The sequence below is a fragment of the Panthera tigris genome, chromosome B1 (genome assembly GCF_018350195.1).
Source record: "Panthera tigris isolate Pti1 chromosome B1, P.tigris_Pti1_mat1.1, whole genome shotgun sequence".
Taxonomy (NCBI): Eukaryota; Metazoa; Chordata; class Mammalia; order Carnivora; family Felidae; genus Panthera; species Panthera tigris.
This window is the reverse complement of record NC_056663.1, coordinates 42,530,826-42,555,265: the sequence shown is the minus strand read 5'-3', so window position 1 is coordinate 42,555,265 and position 24,440 is coordinate 42,530,826. Positions and strand designations below refer to the sequence as shown.

Genomic DNA, 24,440 nt, shown 5'->3' with positions numbered 1-24,440 from the left:
CTCAGAAATTCCAGAGGGAACCAACCTTACAAACACCTTAATTTGAGACTTCTATTGTCCAGAATTGTGAGTTCTATAGTTTTAAGCTTCTGAGTTTGTGTTCATTAGTTGAGGCAGCCCTAGGAAACTATTACAACACTCTTGGCCAGTCTCTACATTTCTAATTACTTAAAAAAACATCTAACTACATGAAACCACTTTTAAGACTTCACTGGGGCACTTGGCTGCTCAGTTGGTAAAGCATGAACCTCTTGATCTTGGTGTTGTAGGTTTGAGTCCCACACTGCGTGTAGGGATTACTTTTAAATAAAAAAAAAATATTTTTAAAAAAGGACTTCACCAGCTCAGGCTCATACTGAATCAATTTGAATCAGTCATAAAAAGTAATCATTATGGTTTCCAGGGCCATATATGGAGCTACAGACTAAAAACATGGTCTCTTGAGACCTTTACTTTACGCAGGCAACACAATAATTGAATTTACAGTTTTGATCTCAAAGTACCTCAAGGCCAACCACCTTGCTCTTAGAAAGCCCCAATATACCTATCTATGTTTAGGTACAAAACAAACAAACTTGTTTTTGGTTTAGATGCATCCATCTTCTTCCGGAAAGTGTCCCCTTTCTCCACTCCACTGCTACAAAACATTACAGGCAACAGACTTGCTCACAGGAAGCTACACAAGAGGAATCTCAGTAGGATTCTGGAAACATGATAAGGGAAGCTATATTAGTTATTATTTCTGGTAAAACTGACCACCATTCCTGAACATGAATAGATAATATCAAATTACCATGTGATATAAAGAGAAGGGGTAAGTCAAAAAGCAGTAAGAAGGGTCTGGACATTCAGAACAAATGGCTGTGATGAAATCAATGTTTTTAAACATATTAAAGCAGCAGAATACCCATTCTTTTTGAAAGCACATGGAACATTTAGAGAATGGATAATTTACTGGGGCACAAATCACCCCTCAACTACAAAAAGATTGAAATCATACCATGAATATTTTATAACAACAATGCCATGAAGCTTGAAGTCAACCATATGAAAAATTATGGAAAGACCACAAATACATGAAAGTTAAAGAACATCCTACCAAAGAATGAGTGGGTTGACCAGGAAATTAAAAATGAAAGTAAGAAGCATATGGAAGCAAATGAAAATGAAAACATGACAGTTCAAAACCTTTGGGATGGAGAGTTTTAAGGAAGATGGCGGCATAGGAGGACGCGGGGCTCACAGCGCGTCCTGCCGATCACTTAGATTCCACCTACACCTGCCTAAAGAACCCAGAAAACCGCCAGAGGATTAGCAGAAGGGAGTCTCCAGAGTCAAGCGCAGACCAGAGGCCCACGGAAGAGGGTAGGAAGGGCGGCGAGGCGGTGCGCGCTCCACGGACTGGTGGGAGGGAGCCGGGGCGGAGGGGCGGCTCGCCGGCCAAGCAGAGCCCCCGAGTCTGGCTGGCAAAAGCGGAGGGGCAGGACAGACTGTGTTCCGACAGCAAGCGCGACTTAGCGTCTGGGAGGTCATAAGTTAACAGCTCTGCACGGAAAGCGGGAAGGCTGGAGGACAAAGGGAGGGAGAGCTGCTGAGCCCCCGGACGGCAGAGCTCAGCTTGGCGGGGAACAAAGGCGCTCGCCAGCGCCATCTCCCCCGCCCATCCCCCAGCCAAAATCCCAAAGGGAACCAGTTCCTGCCAGGGAACTTGCTCGCTCCGCGCAAACACCCAACTCTGTGCTTCTGCGGAGCCAAACCTCCGGCAGCGGATCTGACTCCCTCCCGCTGCCACAGGGCCCCTCCTGAAGTGGATCACCTAAGGAGAAGCGAGCTAAGCCTGCCCCTCCAGCCCCCGTGCACCTTGCCTACCCACCCCAGCTAATACGCCAGATCCCCAGCAACACAAGCCTGGCAGTGTGCAAGTAGCCCAGACGGGACATGCCACCCCACAGTGAATCCCGCCCCTAGGAGAGGGGAAGAGAAGGCACACACCAGTCTGACTGTGGCCCCAGCAGTGGGCTGGGGGCAGACATCGGGTCGGACTGCGGCCCCGCCCACTAACTCCAGTTATACACCACAGCACAGGGGAAGTGCACTGCAGGTCCTCACCACGCCAGGGACTCTCCAAAATGACCAAACGGAAGAATTCCCCTCAGAAGAATCTCCAGGAAATAACAACAGCTAATGAACTGATCAAAAAGGATTTAAATAATATAACAGAAAGTGAATTTAGAATAATAGTCATAAAATTAATCGCTGGGCTTGAAAACAGTATACAGGACAGCAGAGAATCTCTTGCCACAAAGATCGAGGGACTAAGGAACAGTCACGAGGAGTTGAAAAACGCTTTAAACGAATTGCAAAACAAAATGGAATCCACGATGGCTCGGCTTGAAGAGGCAGAGGAGAGAATAGGTGAATTAGAAGATAAAGTTATGGAGAAAGAGGAAGCTGAAAGAAAGAGAGATAAAAAAATCCAGGAGTATGAGGGGAAAATTAGAGAACTAAGTGATACACTAAAAAAAAAATAATATACGCATAATTGGTATCCCAGAGGAGGAAGAGAGAGGGAAGGGTGCTGAAGGGGTACTTGAACAAATTATAGCTGAGAACTTCCCTGAACTGGGGAAGGAAAAAGGCATTGAAATCCAAGAGGCACAGAGAACTCCCTTCAGACGTAACTTGAATCGATCTTCTGCACGACATATCATAGTGAAACTGGCAAAATACAAGGATAAAGAGAAAATTCTGAAAGCAGCAAGGGATAAACGTGCCCTCACATATAAAGGGAGACCTATAAGACTCGTGACTGATCTCTCCTTTGAAACTTGGCAGGCCAGAAAGGCTTGGCACGATATCTACAGTGTGCTAAACAGAAAAAATATGCAGCCGAGAATCCTTTATCCAGCAAGTCTGTCATTTAGAATAGAAGGAGAGATAAAGGTCTTCCCAAACAAACAAAAACTGAAGGAATTTGTCACCACGAAACCAGCCCTACAAGAGATCCTAAGGGGGATCCTGTGAGACAAAGTACCAGAGACATCACTACAAGCATAAAACATACAGACATCACAATGACTCTAAACCCATATCTTTCTATAATAACACTGAATGTAAATGGATTAAATGCGCCAACTAAAAGACATAGGGTATCAGAATGGATAAAAAAACAAGACCCATCTATTTGCTGTCTACAAGAGACTCATTTTAGATCTGAGGACACCTTTAGATTGAGAGTGAGGGGATGGAGAACTATTTATCATGCTCCTGGAAGCCAAAAGAAAGCTGGAGTAGCCATACTTATATCAGACAAACTAGACTTTAAATTAAAGGCTGTAACAAGAGATGAAGAAGGGCATTATATAATAATCACAGGGTCTATCCACCAGGAAGAGCTAACTATTATAAATGTCTATGCGCCAAATACCCAAGCCCCCAGATATATAAAACAATTACTCATAAACATAAGCAACCTTATTGATAAGAATGTGGTCATTGCAGGGGACTTTAACACCCCACTTACAGAAATGGATAGATCATCTAGACACACGGTCAATAAAGAAACAAGGGCCCTGAATGATACATTGGATCAGATGGACTTGACAGATATATTTAGAACTCTGCATCCCAAAGCAACAGAATATACTTTCTTCTAGAGTGCACATGGAACATTCTCCAAGATAGATCATATACTGGGTCACAAAACAGCCCTTCATAAGTTTACAAGAATTGAAATTATACCATGCATACTTTCAGACCACAATGCTATGAAGCTTGAAATCAACCACAGGAAAAAGTCTGGAAAACCTCCAAAAGCATGGAGGTTAAAGAACACCCTACTAACGAATGAGTGGGTCAACCAGGCAATTAGAGAAGAAATTAAAACATATATGGAAACAAACGAAAATGAAAATACAACAATCCAAACGCTTTGGGATGCAGCGAAGGCAGTCCTGAGAGGAAAATACATTGCAATCCAGGCCTATCTCAAGAAACAAGAAAAATCCCAAATACAAAACCTAACAGCACACCTAAAGGAAATAGAAGCAGAACAGCAAAGGCAGCCTAAACCCAGCAGAAGAAGAGAAATAATAAAGATCAGAGCAGAAATAAACAATATAGAATCTAAAAAAACTGTAGAGCAGATCAACGAAACCAAGAGTTGGTTTTTTGAAAAAATAAACAAAATTGGCAAACCTCTAGCCAGGCTTCTCAAAAAGAAAAGGGAGATGACCCAAATAGATAAAATCATGAATGAAAATGGAATGATTACAACCAATCCCTCAGAGATACAAACAATTATCAGGGAATACTATGAAAAATTATATGCCAGCAAATTGGACAACCTGGAAGAAATGGACAAATTTCTAAACACCCACACTCTTCCAAAACTCAATCAGGAGGAAATAGAAAGCTTGAACAGACCCATAACCAGCGAAGAAATTGAATCGGTTATCAAAAATCTCCCAACAAATAAGAGTCCTGGACCAGATGGCTTCCCAGGGGAGTTCTACCAGACATTTAAAGCAGAGATAATACCTATCCTTCTCAAGCTATTCCAAGAAATAGAAAGGGAAGGAAAACTTCCAGACTCATTCTATGAAGCCAGTATTACTTTGATTCCTAAACCAGACAGAGACCCAGTAAAAAAAGAGAACTACAGGCCAATATCCCTGATGAATATGGATGCAAAAATTCTTAATAAGATACTAGCAAATCGAATTCAACAGCATATAGAAAGAATTATTCACCATGATCAAGTGGGATTCATTCCTGGGATGCAGGGCTGGTTCAACATTCGCAAATCGATCAACGTGATACATCACATTAACAAAAAAAAAAGAGAAGAACCATATGATCCTGTCAATCGATGCAGAAAAGGCCTTTGACAAAATCCAGCACCCTTTCTTAATAAAAACCCTTGAGAAAGTCGGGATAGAAGGAACATACTTAAAGATCATAAAGGCCATTTATGAAAAGCCCACAGCTAACATCATCCTCAACGGGGAAAAACTGAGAGCTTTTTCCCTGAGATCAGGAACACGACAGGGATGCCCACTGTCACCGCTGTTGTTTAATATAGTGCTGGAAGTTCTAGCATCAGCAATCAGACAACAAAAGGAAATCAAAGGCATCAAAATTGGCAAAGATGAAGTCAAGCTTTCGCTTTTTGCAGATGACATGATATTATACATGGAAAATCCGATAGACTCCACCAAAAGTCTGCTAGAACTGATACATGAATTCAGCAAAGTTGCAGGATACAAAATCAACGTGCAGAAATCAGTTGCATTCTTATACACTAACAATGAAGCAACAGAAAGACAAATGAAGAAACTGATCCCATTCACAATTGCACCAAGAAGCATAAAATACCTAGGAATAAATCTAACCAAAGATGTAAAAGATCTGTATGCTGAAAACTATAGAAAGCTTATGCAGGTAATTGAAGAAGATATAAAGAAATGGAAAGACATTCCCTGCTCATGGATTGGAAGAATAAATATTGTCAAAATGTCAATACTACCCAAAGCTATCTACACATTCAATGCAATCCCAATCAAAATTGCACCAGCATTCTTCTCGAAACTAGAACAAGCAATCCTAAAATTCATATGGAACCACAAAAGGCCCCGAATAGCCAAAGTAATTTTGAAGAAGAAGACCAAAGCAGGAGGCATCACAATCCCAGACTTTAGCCTCTACTACAAAGCTGTCATCATCAAGACAGCATGGTATTGGCATAAAAACAGACACATAGACCAATGGAATAGAATAGAAACCCCAGAACTAGACCCACAAACGTATGGCCAACTCATCTTTGACAAAGCAGGAAAGAACATCCAATGGAAAAAAGACAGTCTCTTTAACAAATGGTGCTGGGAGAACTGGACAGCAACATGCAGAAGGCTGAAACTAGACCACTTTCTCACACCATTCACAAAAATAAACTCAAAATGGATAAAGGACCTGAATGTGAGACAGGAAACCATCAAAACCTTAGAGGAGAAAGCAGGAAAAGACCTCTCTGACCTCAGCCGTAGCAATCTCTTACTCGGCACATCCCCAAAGGCAAGGGAATTAAAAGCAAAAGTGAATTACTGGGACCTTATGAAGATAAAAAGCTTCTGCACAGCAAAGGAAACAACCAACAAAACTAAAAGGCAGCCAACGGAATGGGAAAAGATATTTGCAAATGACACATCGGACAAAGGGCTAGTATCCAAAATCTATAAAGAGCTCATCAAACTCCACACCCGAAAAACAAATAACCCAGTGAAGAAATAGGCAGAAAACATGAATAGACACTTCTCTAAAGAAGACATCCGGATGGCCAACAGGCACATGAAAAGATGTTCAACGTCGCTCCTTATCAGGGAAATACAAATCAAAACCACACTCAGATACCACCTCACGCCAGTCAGAGTGGCCAAAATGAAGAAATCAGGAGACTATAGATGCTGGAGAGGATGTGGAGAAACAGGAACCCTCTTGCACTGTTGGTGGGAATGCAAATTGGTGCAGCCGCTCTGGAAAGCAGTGTGGAGGTTCCTCAGAAAATTAAAAATAGACCTACCCTATGACCCAGCAATAGCACTGCTAGGAATTTATCCAAGGGATACAGGAGTACTGATGCATAGGGGCACTTGTACCCCAATGTTTATAGCGGCACTCTCAACAATAGCCAAATTATGGAAAGAGCCTAAATGTCCATCAACTGATGAATGGATAAAGAAATTGTGGTTTATATACACAATGGAATACTACGTGGCAATGAGAAAAAATGAAATATGGCCTTTTGTAGCAACATGGATGGAACTGGAGAGTGTGATGCTAAGTGAAATAAGCCATACAGAGAAAGACAGATACCATATGGTTTCACTCTTATGTGGATCCTGAGAAACATAACAGAAACCCATGGGGGAGGGGAAGGAAAAAAAAAAAAAAAAAGAGGTTAGAGTGGGAGAGAGCCAAAGCATAAGAGACTGTTAAAAACTGAGAACAAACTGAGGGTTGATGGGGGGTGGGAGGGAGGGCAGGGTGGGAGGGAGGGCAGGGTGGGTGATGGGTATTGAGGAGGGCACCTTTTGGGATGAGCACTGGGCGTTGTATGGAAACCAATTTGACAGTAAATTTCATATATTAAAAAATTAAAAAAAAATAAAAAAAATAAAAAAAAATAAAAAAAAAACCTTTGGGATGCAGAAAAGGGAGTCCTAATAGGGAAGCATATTGCAATACAGGCCTATCTAAAGAAGAAATAAAAGTCTCAAATATACAAGCTAGAAGAGGTACAATAAATAAAGTCTAAAGCCCATGAAAGAAGGGACATGATAAAGATTAGAGGAGAAATAAGCGATAGAGAAACAAACAAACAAACAAACAAACAAACAAAAACAGCAGAACAGATCAGTAAAACCAAGAGCTGGTTCTTCAAGAGAATTAATAAAATTGATAAACCCTTAGCCAGACTTAACAAAAAGAAAGGAGAAAGGACCCAGAAAATAAAATCGCAAATGAGAAGGGAGAGATCACAATCAACACCACAGAAATACAAACAATTATAATAAAGTCTTATGAAAAATTATATGCCATCAAACTGGGCAATTTGGAGAAAAATGGACAAATTCCTAGAAACATACAAACTACCAAAACTGAAACAGGAAAAACTAGAAAATTTGAACAAACCCATAACCAGCAAAGAATTTGCATCAGTAATCAAAAATCTCCCAACCAACAAAAGTCTTCTCAAACTGTTCCAAAAACTAGAAATGAGAGGAAAACTTCCAAAGTCATTTTACAAGGTCAGCATTACCTTGAATCCAAAACCAGACAAAGACCCCACTAAAAAGGAGAATTACAGGCCAATATTCCTGATGAACCTGGATGTAAAATTTCTCAACAAGATTCTAGCAAATCAAATTCAACAGTATTAAAAGAATTATTCACCATTATCAAGTGAGATTTATTTCTAGACTGAAGGGCTGGCCAATATTCACAAATCAATCAATGTCAATTACACCACAGTAATAAAAGAAAAGGTAAGAACCATATGATCATATCAACAGATCCAGAAAAATCATTTGACAAAATATAGCATCCATTCTTGATAAAAACCTTCAACAAAGTAAGGATAGATGGAACATGCCTCAACATCATAAAGGGCATATATGAAAGATCCACAGCTAATATCATCCTCAATGGTGAAAAACTGAGAACCATTTCTCTATGGTCAGGAATAAGACAAGGATATCTATCTACTCTCACCATTACTATTTAATATGGTACTGAAAGTCTTAGCCTCAGCAATCAGACAACAAAAAGAACTAAAAGGCATCCAATTGGCAAGGAAGAAGTTAAACTTCTTCTCTATTTGCAGAGAACATTATACTCTATGTAGGAAACCCAAAAGTTATAAAATTGTTAGAACTAATACATAAATTCAGTAAAGTCACAGGATATAAAGTCAACATATAGAAATCTGTTGCATTTCTATACACCAGTAATGAAGCAGCAGAAAAAGAAATAAAGGAATTGATCCCATTTGCAATTGCACCCAAAACAATAAGATACATATGAATAAACCTAACCAAAGAGGTAAATGATCTGTACTCTGAAAACTATAGAACACTTATGAAAGAAACTGAAAAAGACACAAGAAATGGAAAAAACATTCCATACTCATGAATTGGAAGAACAAACATTGTTAAAATGCCTATACTACCCAAAGCAATGTATACATTCAATGCAATCCCTATCAAAATACCACCAGCATTTTTCACAGAGCTAGAACAAACGATTCTAAAATTTGTATGGAACCACAAAAGACCCCAAATAGCCAAAGCAATCCTGAGAAAGAACAGCAAAACTGGGGGCATCACGACTCCAGACTTCAAGCTTTAATGCAAAGCTTGTCCTCAAGACATTTGTCCTCAAGACAAGATGGTACTGGCACAAAAACAGACACATAGATCAGTGGAACAGAATAGGAAACCCAGAAATGGACCCCCAACTATGTGGTCAATTCATCTTTGACAAAGCAGGAAAGAATATCCAATGGAAAAAAAGACAGCCTCTTCAACAAATGGTTTTGGGAAAACTGGATGACAACATGCAGAAGAAAGAAACTGGACCACTTTCTTACCCAAGACACAAAAATAAATTCGCCATGGATGAAAGGCCTAAATGTGAGACAGGAAACCATCAAAATTCTACAGGAGAACATAGGCAGAAACCTTTCTGACCTAGGCCATAGCAACTTCTTATGAGACATGTTGCTAGAGGCAAGGGAAACAAGCAAAGATGAACTATTAGGACTTCATCTTGATAAAAAGCTTCTGAATAGTGAAGGAAACAACCAACACAACTGAAAGGCAGTCTACAGAATGGGAGAATATATTTGCAAATGACATATCAGATAAAGGGTTAGTATACAAAATCTATAAAGTATTTACCAAAATCAACACCCCGAGAAACAAGTAATCCAGTTAAGAAATGGGAAGAATACATGAATAGACATTTTTCCAAAGAAGACATCCAGATGGCTAACAGACACATGAAAAGATGCTCAACATCACTCATCATCAGGGAAATACAAATCACAATCACAATGAGATACCACCTCACTCCTGTCAGAATGGCTAAAATTAACATAAGAAACAACAGGTTAAGGCTAGGATAAGGAGAAAGGGGAACCTCTTACACTTTTCTCCTCTGGAGAACAGTATGGAGGTTCTACAAAAAGTTAAAGAAAAGAACTACCGTACAATCCAGCAATTGCACTACTAAGTATTTACCCAAAGGATACAAAAATACAGATTCAAAGGGGTGCACATGCCCTGATATTTATAGCAGCATTATCAACAATAGCCAAACTATGGAGAGAACCGAAATGTTCATAGAGTGATTGAATGGATAAATAAATTGTGGTATACATATATAATGAATATACATGATATGTAATGAATATTCATATATAATATGAATATTACTCACTGATTCATCTATATGAATATTACTCAGCCATCAAAAAGGAAAATCTCCATTTAAAATGATGTGAATGGAGCTAGAGTATATTATGCTAAGCAAAATATGTCAGTCTGAGAAAGACAAATACCATATGATTTCACTCATATGTGGAATTTAAGAAACAAAACAAATGAACATATGGGAGGGTAAAAAAAAAAAAAAAGAAAAAGAAAGAAGAAAGGGGGAAACTAACCATAAGGGACTCTTAAAGATAGAAAAGAAACAGGGTTGATGGAGGGAGGTGGATGGGAGATGGGCTAGACATGTGATGGGTATTAAGGAGGCTACCTGTTGTGATGAACACTGTGTGTTGTATGTAAGTGATGGGTCACCGAATTCTACACCTGAAACCAATATTGCACTGAATCCTAACTGACTAGAATTTGAATAAAAATTTGAAAAAAAAAAAGACTCAGGAGAGAAAAAAATGAGCATTTAAGAAACATTGACAAATAATGAAATTAATGAAATGTATGGTCAACTTTTGTTTTGTATGGTTAATCTTAATAAGCACTGCTATGTGGCTGTGAAATAAGAAGGAATTTCTAAAATAATGTGTGCCTGCATGTGTGTGTATGAATGTAGTCTTGTGGCCAAAGTGCATTAACATGATGATGGAGCTAAAATTCCATATTTATTTTTAACAAGAAGTTTAAAACATTTGGAAGTTGTAAATATAAAATAATGTTTAGTTTGTTATGCCATGTTAGAAAGTAAATGAATAAATATATGTATATTTAACAGCAAGGTGAGAAAATTTGCCTTGTCAGTCATCATGACATATTATAAAACTACAAAATTTGAGACCAGATGATATAGGGCAGCAGTAACAACGAGGATTCAAAACTTTAATACAGAACTTACATACAGACCCACACATATGTGAAATGTTAATATATCACAGAGGAAATGATAGATTAGAAGGGAACATAATGGTGCTAGAATGACCGATTATCCATACATATGGCAGCACAGAGCAAAAGAATACATTGATTGGATTGGCTCCTTGTGTCATAAACAAAAATATATTCATTCCAGATGGATTAAGAATTTAAATGTAAAAGACAAAAATTAAATGTTTTAGAAGAGAATTTAAGAGAATATGTACTTGGACTAAGGAAGATTTCCTAATGACTAAGATTGGGATGTTTTTATGATAGACTTCATTTCACTAAAATAGAGCCTCTTTTCCTCCAAATAGACTATAAAGAAAATGAAAAGCCAAGCCACAAACTGAAAAATGCTATCATGTATATAACTGAGAAAAAGATTTGTATCCTGTATATATAAAGTCCTGGAAATCAAACAGAAAGAGAAACAACCACATTTAAAAAAAAAAATGTGGTATAAACAGGAACAGACATTTTACAAACTAGCAAACATACATGACCAAGTGACATTGGAAGATGGTAACCTGTATTAATAACCAGGAAAAGAAAATTAAAAGTGTAATGGGATTGGATTTTACAACTTTCGTATTTACTTTCCATCTCACAATAAAACACAAATATGAAATGAAGTTGATTTCTTTAAACTGAAGAAAACATTAAGTTTATGACTCACTCTCTCCCTAACTATTTTATCCGGGTTTTTTTTTTTTTTTTTTTGTAGAAAAAAATTTCCATTACAAAGGGTATTTGTTGTTGCTGTTTATTTTTTCCAAATCATTTTGATGTTTAAAAAAATGTGTGGGTTTGCTTGGAAAGAGGAACCCAGGGACTCTGGGATGTGCAGGAAATTTCCAAAAAAAAACCCTCTAACCAAAAGCCACATTCTCAACTTGGACCCTGTTCCTTTACCTTGGCTGCACTCTAGGTAACCAATAGGGGCTTATGGCTATAGAGCATTTGAAATGTGGTTAAGACAAATTGCGATGTAAGCTACTCACTGGATTCTGAAGACTTACCCTAAAAAAGAGACTGCAAATCATCTCAATATTTTTATACTGATGATGTGTTAATAATATTATGCATATATTGACCTAGAAAAAAATATGTTACTAAAACAAATTTCATGTTTCTTTTACTAATTTTTTTAAATGTCTCTTGTTAGGGTGGCTGGTGGCACCAGCGACCAAGAATTGCACAAAGAGTAGAACAACTAGCAGGACAGAGTTTATTCATTCTCCAAGAGAGGAGAGGGGCCAGATATCAAGAGAAACAGTGGCCCGAGTTTGTATTAGGCTGGGCCTCTTAAAGGATTTTAAGGTTGTGAGAGGTTTGCAGCCACACCCATGGTGGGGCGGGACTGGGAGGTGACAAGTTTCTCAGGATGCTCTGTCCCAGGCTCTGCTGGGATGTGGGTTATGGTCCCAGGCTAGAGAAGGTTAAGTTTTATAGTTGTGGTCTATTTTCTGAGAATGAAGGGCACCACGACCTGAAAGAGAAAGAGGCTCAAACACGGACATCTGCGGGGTTTCTCGATAAGCTTGCCTAGGAAGGGCCCTTTAAGTAGAACCTTTTTTGACCTTCTTGCTGGAAAATTTTTAACTACATGTGTGGTTTCCATGTTTCTAGCAGGCAGTGCTGACTTGGGAGAACAGGGCAATTGTCGGCAGAACTGAAGTAGCATCCGGGCTCAGTCCCTGCCGGCTCTGTGACCCTGACCCTACCCTCTTTGACTTAGTTGTGTCCTGTGGATTTGGGGGCAAGACAGAACATCCGGCATGGGAAGTTTTTAGCATCGTGCCTTGGAAACGCTTTCCTAAGCACCTTACAACAAGTGCTTAATAACTATGGTCATAATTCTCAAGCCGGTTCCTGTTGAAATGCAACATCTCAGCAGTCACTCCCCCACCTCATACACGCACACGCAAACGCACGCGAGCCTAGAGCACATTGCATTTGCGATTCAGAGCCAACTTTTAGGAGGAAGGAACACGCAGCTGCGCGGGGCGAACAGACACGGGAAGGCTGCCCCTTGGCGGAGAGCGGAGGAAGGATTCCGTCGTCGCCGCCGAGGCTCTAGAGCAAGCTGCGGAGAGCCTGGGCGGGAGGGGCAGCGGGTCTGAGGCCGCAGAGGCGGTGCCTGGCGCTTAAAGGGATACCCAAGAGGTCCACCGCCGCCTCTTGGGGCACTTAAAGACCCAGAGAAGGACCCCTGGGAAGATCTGGATCGGGCTGTGTCTACAGCTGGGGAAGAGATAGGGGGACCAAGGAAAAAGGCCGAGGTGAGGAGGGGGTGTGCCAGGAAGGTGGAACTCACTGTTTCAGTCAACCAAGACAGGCAAGGGTGTTCCAGACAAAAGTGACAAAATGTTTTGTTGGGGCAGCGCTGTTAACAATTGACTTCTGTACGGGTGTGGTTTTCATGAAGACAACATCTGTAAATCCCCTGGTGATACTGGTGATACGTATCAGAGAAAAAGGGCATGGAGAGGTGAAAACACCCAGCCAGGGTCACTGGAAGGTTTCAAACAGATCTGAACAAACTCTTTGGCCCAGCTCAGCTAACACCGCCTAGGGATTTGGTCAAACTCCTAATTGCACTGTTTCTCTTTTTACTTCGGAATTAAACAGAGAAAGTAACACTCACAGTGCAGGCTTGTTACCAGGGTTAAATGATACCAAGGAAGCAGAGGTGCCTTGATACGTAGGACTGTAAAAGTTGCCAGGATAGACTCCATGAAATAAGTGATCTCAGTCTTGTAAATTAATTATTCTAGAACACTACACACTCTGTCAGTTCAGTGAAGGTGACTAGCGTCTGACACAACCATGGGTGCAATTTAGGAGTTTGGATGGAGTGGTTAGGTAGTTCCTGAGCAAGGTCCCCTGAAATGCCTCAGATACTGCAGTGTCCTAAGATTGGGAGAAATGGGGTGTGCATGGTGGCTCTTAGTTCCTTCACTAAAATATAACCTGCTCCTTATACACATAGAACCCTTCACGTCAAAGAACCCCTGTGCTCATCCTCACCGTGCAACTGATAATCTCTGGATATTCTCTTGAACAGATGCCCCTCCTGACCTGCCAGTTCCTCCAGAATTACCGGGAACAGCGCCTGGCCCACTTGGTTCTGAGCTTTATTACCATGGGCTATGTCTGGCAGAAAGGAGAGACGCAGCCCAAAGAGGTAAGGGGACAAAACACATGCCTGTCTTGTCACCTGGCAAGCCTGCTGCTCCTGAAGTACACTCACTGCTTGGCCCCACACTGTTTTCCTGGAAAATAGGTCCTTTCTTGTTCTTTTCTTTGGCTGTCAGTTGAAGGAAGGACAAATGGCCCACTTACATGAGAGAAATTTTTTCCCTAAGAAGCTAATTTTCTTTAGAAGTTGTAGCCATTCATTTGCTTTCACATCTTTTTTTTTTTTTTTTTCTGGCAAGAATGTTTAACAAGTTGTATATGAAGGCAAGAACTGAGATCTCATTAAAAAAAGAAACTTAATAATAGCTTACACTTGCAACATTCTGTATTCCTATGCACATATATTATCTCCTGATTTTCTCAATCCCATAAAGTAAACAGAACTCCACTGTGCCCATTTTACAGACAGCTGGGGACTACAGAAGACAAAAATCCTTCTCCAGAGTCAGATAGCAAGTTAGTGTAAAATGCAAGGCCATGCTTAGATCTTCTGATTCACTAATGTAACCTTCTTTCCCTAAAAGGCACCCATTGACATTAACAAGATTAATTTTAATTTTTTAATACTCTGCTCTTTCTACTGATTATTGATCTCTTAATAATTCATTTAAATCTCTTCTAAATCTTTACTTAACCTTTTATAGTTTCAGCCTGAACCTGGAGGGTGCCCAGGTGGCTCAGTCAGTCGAGCATCTGACTCTTGGTTTCAGCTCAGGTCATGATCTCGTAGTTCATGAGTTCGAGCCCTGCATCAGGCTCTCTGCTGTCCACACAGAGCCTGCTTCAGATTCTCTTTCTCTCTCTGCCCCCTCCCCTGCATCTCTCTCTCTCTCTCTCTCTCTCTATCTTCCTCTCTCAAAAATAAATAAATAAACATTTAAAAAAAACCCAAAAACAAAAAACCTAAACCTGGAGACATGAAATCTCTGAGTTCCATTAACAGCAGTAAAAAAGCACCACTCCCTTTCATTTTGTTTAAGTGTCCCTTTTCCAGGAATCAGAGTTACTTGTTCCAGTACTCCGTGGTTCACTGAGCAGCCCAGGCCTATTTTGTTTGCTTGGTGAAGGCTGCCTGTTTTCTTTAAAGTAAACAGAGGAAACCCCCCTGTGACAAAAGGAAGGGAAAATGAGAAAGGAGAGAAGAAGAAGATATAGATGTGCTTCAGAGTTCTTAAATGTCAGTACATCTCATTAAAAAAAAAAAAATGTACGTCTGATATAAAAACTTTGAAATCTAGGCACACTACAAAATGTCCCGCTGGGCCTCCCTCCCTTTTGTGTCTCTAAACCGTAATCCCAGATATGGGGAAGGGGTAGAGAAAGGGTGACAGGGGAGGAAGCCTTCAGTTTCGTGGAGTGTCCATCTACTTCCAGGTTACCAGGGATTCCCCTGTCCATGGCCTGGGATCATCTCCAACTTTCTCTACATCTCCTCTTCTAACTCTTTACCTAAATAGACACCTCACTTTTGCATTGCCCTTCTCAACCCCTGACTCAGGGAAACTAAACTTAAGTTTGAATTTTAAAACTCTATAGTTCTTTTTGTTTCTTACCTGAAAAACAGTTCTGTCCCAAGTCTAAAAATCCAAGGAAAGCAAAAGCAGAAGCAAGACTTCTTTAATAGATACTTTTATCCTAGGGGGAAATAAAAATGCAAGTGGGAGATAGGGAGCATAAGAATGTTATTTTATATCAAAACCAATTTAACTTTGTCTACAGATAAAGAACCCCCGCCCCCCTCCGCCCCCCCATCTCCCACAGATCTGAGTAGTTTTTCTGGACTTGTGGGCAGATATGTCTCTCTGGAGTGTTCCTTGGATAACTTAGGAGTTAAATAGGGACCGTCTTGAAGTTGTTATTGGGTTTGACTTATGAAGTGATGAACAGAGTTGGCTGCCACACAGGATGAAGTGTTCTGTCTTCCCCATTCCTGTTCCTGATTGAAATATAAACACACACGTATATGTGTGTATACATACACATGTATGTATATATGTAGTTTTATACAAATACACACATACATATTTATGTAGACATCTCTGTCAATAGATAAGTAGATATATAAAGAGTTAGAGATATTTTTCCCACTGCTCATCAACTCAGCCCCCAGTTTATGTTTAAACATTGGTGATGCCCTTCTTTGCAGAGTCAGTTTTCAGAGATTATTTTATACGCTATGTATACGTATGTGTTCCAGTTTTGTAATTTTCATATATATTTCAGATTGTACTCATACACATTATATCCACTAGAATGTTAAGGGAAAAAAATATGAGAGTGAGGTGTGTGTATATGGGTCACTCAGATAATTCCAGTTTTATGCCCAGGTCATTTCTCTACCACAGGATTACTGGAGTAAAGGGCAATCAGATTACTTCCCTTGCTGCATTCTTTCTGGTGTATGCTAATTTCCTGTATTTATATCCAAAAGGTTCTGCCAAGAAATCTTGCCCTTCCCTTTGTTGAAGTCTCCAGGAACTTGGGCATCCCTCCTATCCTGGTCCATGCAGACTTGGTGCTGACAAACTGGACCATTAGGGATCCTGAAAGGTAAGACAGGGAGTGAGTGCTTTGGATGTGAATTGATGGAAACTTCCTCTCCTTACAGTAAAGGCCTGGCGTTTTCAGCTACGTGTGATTCTAGATGTTCATATTTAGTGTCTGCTTTATGGTTCCAAAGAACTTGTGTTCAAGTTCAAAATTTACACGTCCCAGAAGTTTCTTCTCAATCCACTCTGAATACATTGGAGCAGGCTACTTTTTCTTGTTTTCTTCCACATCCAATCTGAATTTCTTAACTTGACCTTCAAGCTCCTGCATAATTAGGCTTCATTCATTCTCTCATCAAATTTCCATTCTACAACATGCCTTCCATTGATGTCAAATTAGGGCCAGTGACTTCAATAAGTCATCCTGATATAATGATCATAAATGATTGTGATTATGATTATGATTATAGGTGAATTAAGAGTAGGGCTCTAGAAAGTTAGATTGAGAATTTGATTAATAATGCTATCTCTTCTACCTAGCTGGCATCAATCCTTGGAAAGTTGGGCTGGGAATGTAGATAAGTATTGGTCTAAAGAAAAAATAGTGTGAGTTTTAAACAAACAATAATTAATCAGAATGGGTGGAAAACGTGAATTGTTAAATTTCCCTTTGAACTTTATTATCACAACCAAATTTATTTCAGGCTGTAGGTACAAGAAATAGTACTTTTGTAACTTAATAAAATAACTAAAGGGACATTTAGGTTAGATGTGAGGAAGAACTTCCTCAGCTTGAGGGTTGTAGGTACCACAAGAATGCCAGAGGAGATGATGGGAATCTGTTCTAGATGATTAAACACTTAATATAACATTATAGATTTTGGGGCTAATTTATGTGCTTCTTGGAAGAAGGGAGGCCATCTCATCTCTCTAAGGAAGCCTGAGGCCTGGGAGGATACATTTTCCATAATTATTAATCGTGATCTTTGACCAGTTCTTTCATAACAAAATTAGTGACCAGCTGCTGAATCTGACTCAGAGTTTTGACAGAAAGAAATAATATATATATGTGCAGAAATAATTCTGGTCAAGGCATTGGGTGTTGAGTCAGGTGGATTTCTGGTTTGAAGAGAAAGAGAGAAACAGGAAAGGTTGAAGGGAAAAAAAAATGTCTGGACTGGAATGGTTAAATCAACAATACAACAACAAGGGGCTAGTTGCCCAGTGAGTGAGTGAGCAGGGCTGCATCCCAGAGAGGCAGACACAGTCTGGGGCTCAGTAGTTAGCTTTCTTGGTGATTAAGTTTGGAGTCTTTTAATATGCCTTCCATAGAGCTAAGTGCTGTAGAGAAATGGAAGACATGGAAGCAAAGGGCACCAACATGGTTAAAGAACAAGACAAATGTCAAAGAGGGACATAAGCAATAGCCCTTAAGCATTTCAAAGCAATTATATCAATGCAGGCTTTAAAAATCAGGAAACAGCTTGGTGAGGAAGTGAAACTTGATCTGATGCTAAAGGTAAGTAAGAGTATAATAATTATAACAGAAATACGGGTTTGTGGCAATGACAAATATATAAAAGGAATAAGATAATTTATCATGGTGGCCACAGGCTAAATATTCTTGGGCTCCTGTGTGAGTGGAGATTTAGCTTACTCCTTGTCACACAGTGACTTTCAGGGAAGGAAAATTTTTCCTTTCTTCCCTTCTAGGTTCTTTGCCTGGTCTGATAATTACATTGACATAAGACAGATCAATAGAAGAAAAATGAAATTAATTATTTTACCTATGAGAGCCCATAAAATATGAGACTCAGACAAGTGACCAAAACAGGAAGACTTTGTACCTTTAGACAAGAAAACAATACATTTGGGAAGAATTGACAAGACATAGGGGTTTGGGCTTAGGGTTAGCAAATTAGTGAAGGTGTATTTACACAGGCTTCTTGGCCCTAAATTCCCTCTCGGGTTAATTTTCCTGGTACAGGTTGGGTACCTGTCACATACTAGATTTATTTCCTGCTTTCAGGGGAACAAAGGAAGTCAGAATGTCCTTCTTGTGCCAGCTCTTTCTTACATAACATTAGTTCAAATAATCAGTGTGCCAAAGCAGTGCATTTGGGGTGGAGCATTGTGCTCTCCTTCAGACCCACAGTGTAGTCACGACCTGTGACATCCAAAGTGTGCATGGATGTGTGTGTGTGCATGTGCATTTGGACACAAATGTATGTGCCTGTGTCTATGTCCTCTCAAAACGCATACCAGTTTAGAAACTGATTTGTTCTTTTATTTCCTTTTTCTCTTTGTGGTTATCGATACTGAAATTTGACTAGACCCCTGGAAATCAGGTAAGTTCTCAGAAATCATTCACTAACTTTATAATCCATACTAACTAAAAGCTTACAAATAAACGAAAAGGAAAGCACATCAAATTTTGTATATAGTATATAAACTATCTAAAAATGCCTGAAAAAGAACAAGACAGGAATATTTCACTCTCACCACTGAACATAGTACTAGAAGTCTTAGCCTCAGCAATCAGACAACAAAAAGAAATAAAAGGCATCCAAATTGGCAATGAAGAAATCAAACTTTCACTATTCATAGATGATATGATATTCTTTTTAGAAAACCCAAAGACTCCACCAAAAATTTGCTAGAATGAATACATGAATTCAGCAAAGTTGCAGGACATAAAGTCAGCATACAGAAATCACTGCAGTTCTTTTCTTTTTTTTTTTTTTTAAATGTCTATTTATTGTGAGACAGAGCATGTGGGGAGGGGAGAAGAGAGAGAGAAAATCCCAAGCAAGCTCCACATTCAATGCAGAGCCCAATGTGGGGCTGGATCTCACAGCTGTGAGATTATGACCTGAGCTGATATCAAGAATCAGAGGCTCAACCAACTATGCCACACAGGTGCCCCAGAAATATGTTGCATTTCTATACACCAGTAATGAAGCAGCAGAAAAAGAAATAAAGGAATTGATCCCATTTGCAATTGCACCCAAAACAATAAGATACATATGAATAAACCTAACCAAAGAGGTAAATGAACTGTACTCTGAAAACTATAGAACACTTATGAAAGAAACTGAAAAAGACACAAGAAATGGAAAAAACATTCCATACTCATGAATTGGAAGAACAAACATTGTTAAAATGCCTATACTACCCAAAGCAATGTATACATTCAATGCAATCCCTATCAAAATACCACCAGCATTTTTCACAGAGCTAGAACAAACGATTCTAAAATTTGTATGGAACCACAAAAGACCCCAAATAGCCAAAGCAATCCTGAGAAAGAACAGCAAAACTGGGGGCATCACGACTCCAGACTTCAAGCTTTAATGCAAAGCTTGTCCTCAAGACATTTGTCCTCAAGACAAGATGGTACTGGCACAAAAACAGACACATAGATCAGTGGAACAGAATAGGAAACCCAGAAATGGACCCCCAACTATGTGGTCAATTCATCTTTGACAAAGCAGGAAAGAATATCCAATGGAAAAAAAGACAGCCTCTTCAACAAATGGTTTTGGGAAAACTGGATGACAACATGCAGAAGAAAGAAACTGGACCACTTTCTTACCCAAGACACAAAAATAAATTCGCCATGGATGAAAGGCCTAAATGTGAGACAGGAAACCATCAAAATTCTACAGGAGAACATAGGCAGAAACCTTTCTGACCTAGGCCATAGCAACTTCTTATGAGACATGTTGCTAGAGGCAAGGGAAACAAGCAAAGATGAACTATTTCAGCCAACAAAACTGAAAGGCAGTCTACAGAATGGGAGAATATATTTGCAAGTGACATATCAGATAAAGGGTTAGTATGTATAAAGTACTTACCAAATTCAACACCCCGAAAAATAAATAATCCAGTTAAGAAATAGGGAGAAAGCATGAATAGACATTTTTCCAAAGAAGACATCCAGATGGCTAACAGGCACATGAAAAGATACTCAAAACCACTCATCATCAGGGAAATACAAATCACAACCACAGTGAGATACCACCTCACTCCTGTCAGAATAGCTAAAATTAACAACACAGGAAACAACAGATGTTGGCGAGGATGTGGAGTAACAGCAACCCTCTTACAATATTAGTGGGAATGCAAATTGATGCAGTCACTGTGGAAAATAGTATGGAGGTTCCTCAAAAAGTCAAAAATAGAACTGCCCTATGATCCAGCAATTGCACTACTAGATATTTACCCAAAGGATAAAAAAAAATATATAGATTCATAGTGCTCCAATGTTTATAGCAGCATTATCAACAATAGTCAAAATGTGGAGAGAGCCCAAATGTCCACAGACCGATGAATGGATAAAGGAGATATGATATATACACACATACACACATACATACATACACACACACACACACACACACACACACACACACACACATACACACACAATGGGATATTACTCTGCCATCAAAAAGAATGAAATCATGGGGCACCTGAGTGGCTCAACTGGTTGAACCTCCAACTCTTGATTTCTGCTCAGGTTGTGATATCATAGTTGTGATCTCACCTTCATGAAATGGAGCCCCACATGTAGCTCTGCACTGAGCACGGAGCCTGCTTGGGATTCTCTCTCTCTCTGTGTCCCTCTCATGCTTGCACTGTTTCTCTCAAAATAAATAAACAAACATTAAAAAAAAAAAGAATGAAATCTTGCAATTTCCAAAGATGTGGGGTGAGCTAGACAGTATTATGCTAACAAAAATAAATCAGTCACAGAAAGACAAATACTATATGATTTCATTCATATGTGGAATTAAAGAAGAAAAACAGATGAACATATGGAAAGGAGAAAAAAGAGAGAGTGGGAAGCAAAACATAAGAAACTCTTGTAATTTTTTTTATAAATTCTTTTTAATGTTTATTTCTGATAGAGAGAGGGAGGGCATGAGTGGGGGAGGGGCAGAGAGAGAGAGGGAGGCCCAGAATCTGAAGTAGACTCCAGCTTGAGCTGTCGGCACAGAGCCTGATGCAGGGCTCAAACTCAGCAACTGTGAAATCATGACCTGAGCCAAAGTTGGACGCTTAACCAACTGAGCCACCCAGGCACCCTTTCGTAAGAGACTCTTAATGATAGAAAACAAACTGAGGGTTAATGGAGGGAGGTGGGTGGTGGATGGTATAAATGGGTTATGGGTATTAAAGAGGGAACTTGTTATGATGAGCACTGGGTGCTATATGTAACTGATGAGTCACTAAATTAAAAAAAAATTTTAATTAAAAAAATTAAAAAATAAAAATAAAAATAAAAATGCCTGAAAAAAAGACTAGAGGGAAATGTGCCAAAAATTAAAAGTCCAAAAATTAACAATGGTCCCTGTGCTTTGTAAGGATTAGGGGATTAATTTTCTTTACTACATTTTCAAGTCTGTTCATAATGAAGCAAATAAAGTTCAATGCAAGAAAAGAAAAAAGACTTTAAAAATTCTCTAAATCCTCTGTGATTCTTTGAAGTCTAAGACCTGAAAAAGATCTATGGTCTCACCATAGCTTGTATGAAAAGGCCAAAATTGTAGAGTGGTTTCTATAGCTACAGAAGAATCCCTTTGAAATATCTTGTTTTACATGGACTGGAGCTCATGGGCCAGGTTTGGTCCAGACATCCTCAGGCTCCTCTTTCCCCAGAGAGCAAAATTAGCCTCCAAATTGACATTGCCTCTCCTCAGCTCAATGAAGGCATTCTGTATAAAAACTGTAGCTCAGCAGATGGAGATTGGAAGGATGAAGAAGCCACTTTCCACACAAGTGTAACTTCGCTGGCACAATGGAGTTCCTGACTTATTTTTCTTTTGTGTTTTTTTTTTTTTTCATCTCTGGTCATGCTTAAAATGTTAGAGACAGAAGTGATTTATGGAGTGAAATTTTAGGTTTTGCAGATTGGACTGACATCTGGGATATTTGAATCTAGATAGCTGGTCTTTTAAAGATGATTCTATGACGGTCTTGCAGCTGTCATTCTTACGTAATACAGCACTTGGGGAAAAAGGTCACTGATGAGAGAAAGCACTCACATGAGTTATGAGATATTCCTGCCCTGGTCCTGTGACTAATCAGCTGCATGACTTTGGGGAAACCATTTTGCTTCCTTGGGCCATAGTTTCAAGTCTAAAAAAGGAGCATGAAATTAGCTGTTGTCTGTGGTCACTATACCTCTAAGACTGCCCCTGCTCCTGACGGGGATGGTGTGATGGGCCACAGACTGGCCCTGTGGAGAATCAGCAGTGCCTGCCCACTTATATGTCAGCTGTTCCACTGGGAGGCCATGCTAGACTTTGAGAGTCCTCTGGTCCTTGACCATGGTCTTGAATAAGTCTGCTCTCTTTCCTTTCTGGAGCAGAGCTGGAGGCAGATTCTCCTCCTCAGAGCTATTCTACAGAGATGAGAGGGGTTTTCTTCAAGTCTACTTGCTCTTGCATTTGTCTGGCTCTGAGGTGGTCTTTGGGCCCTGCTCACACCACAGTGTACAAACCTCTCTAAACATGTGGTCATTTCCTTCCCAAGGAACTTGGACGTCATTTTCTCATTTCCTGGGAAAGAAAGCCTGCGTGGCTTTATACTGGTGACTGTTTTGGTGGAGAAAGCAGCAGTACCTGGGATTAAGGTATTTTCTTTATGGCATTTTTTTTTTTTGTCCTAAATGAGAAATTAGTCTGAGCTTTACTTCCCACCAAGTCCCTTTCCCTGTAGAGAACTAATAATTATAGATGAGTATTGGCCTTGTCCTACTTGGTGTATGTCTGGGAAAAGAGGTCTGATCTCTAGCCCACAGCTCTCCCTTTCTTCAACTACTGCATCACTTGGAATGACCATTCAACCATTCAACTGACATGTCTTGTTCTGAGTAATGTATGTCTGGGAGAACAAGACAGATACTGTTCTGGATGCCATAGAAGCTCACCATCCAGTAGAGAAAGATGGACTGATGTATGGGGTAACAAGAAAAAAAACAAAAACAAAAACAAAAACCCAGTGTTTTTCATGAAAAAACATCTAAGACCTAATCCAGACTTGCAGGATCAGGCAAAGGGAAATGACAGCTGAAGTTAAAATCTGAGTGATGTATGGGAATTAAGCAGGAAGTAAGAATGGAAGTGGGTATTCATTCCTGGCAGAGAAAACTGTTATGCAAAAGCGTCAGAAAACAGTGAACCCTCTTCAGAGGACAGTGAACCCTCATTGAGAATACCTAGCCCTGAGCTTGCATATTTGAACTCCTTCAGGGGTCAGGTAGATAACAGAAAGTTCAGGTATAAAACAAATGAAGGTGGAGTGACAGGTGATCATCTAGGGAATGCTTGCCTTGCACAAAGATATTTAGATTAGATTTAAGTCTTTCCTCACTACCTTCCCTGGTGAACATTCTTTGAGTGCTTACTGTGTCCTCAGTAGAGTGACCAGATCATGGGATGATTACCTTAGCACCCTCTTTCAGTCTCAAAAGTGAAACTATATGCTTACTTTACTTCTCCTTCGTGTGTTTAGTTCACTGAAAGATACAGAGTAAAGCATCGGTCTTCAAAATATAGCTTAAATAAGGTAGAAACTGCCCGAGAACAAGGAAGTCTTCCTGGTGAATGGAGCTCTGATGCTATGGGATCTACAGACTCTGTCTGATTTTATGTACAACAGAGCTCAGGAGTGAGGCTGCCCTAGTTCAAGGTCCTAGAAGTAGAAATGATCATAATGATGAAGGACCATAAGGCAAGCTGAGGGCCAAACACAAGCTAGCACAACCCATCCCCTCCCCAAGTGGGATATGTGTGATATTTCTCAGGCACTCCTGGCTGCCCAAGAA

General features: G+C 39.7%; 1 protein-coding gene across 2 annotated transcripts in view; it reads left to right on the top strand.

Moving 5' to 3' along the window:
* Positions 1–24,440, top strand: part of IDO2 (indoleamine 2,3-dioxygenase 2) — an 86,777-nt gene that overhangs the window by 36,319 nt on the left and 26,018 nt on the right. The window contains exons 1-5 of one of the 2 annotated variants that reach the window (XM_042983388.1): positions 11,669–13,198; positions 13,984–14,103; positions 16,549–16,667; positions 18,940–18,954; positions 23,147–23,246. In XM_042983388.1, the coding sequence (XP_042839322.1) occupies positions 13,984–14,103; positions 16,549–16,667; positions 18,940–18,954; positions 23,147–23,246 (354 nt within the window). In that variant the 5' untranslated portion in view covers positions 11,669–13,198. Of the gene's footprint in view, positions 1–11,668; positions 13,199–13,983; positions 14,104–16,548; positions 16,668–18,939; positions 18,955–23,146; positions 23,247–24,440 lie in introns of those variants that run through there. The other variant, XM_015544194.2, reaches the window with a different exon arrangement.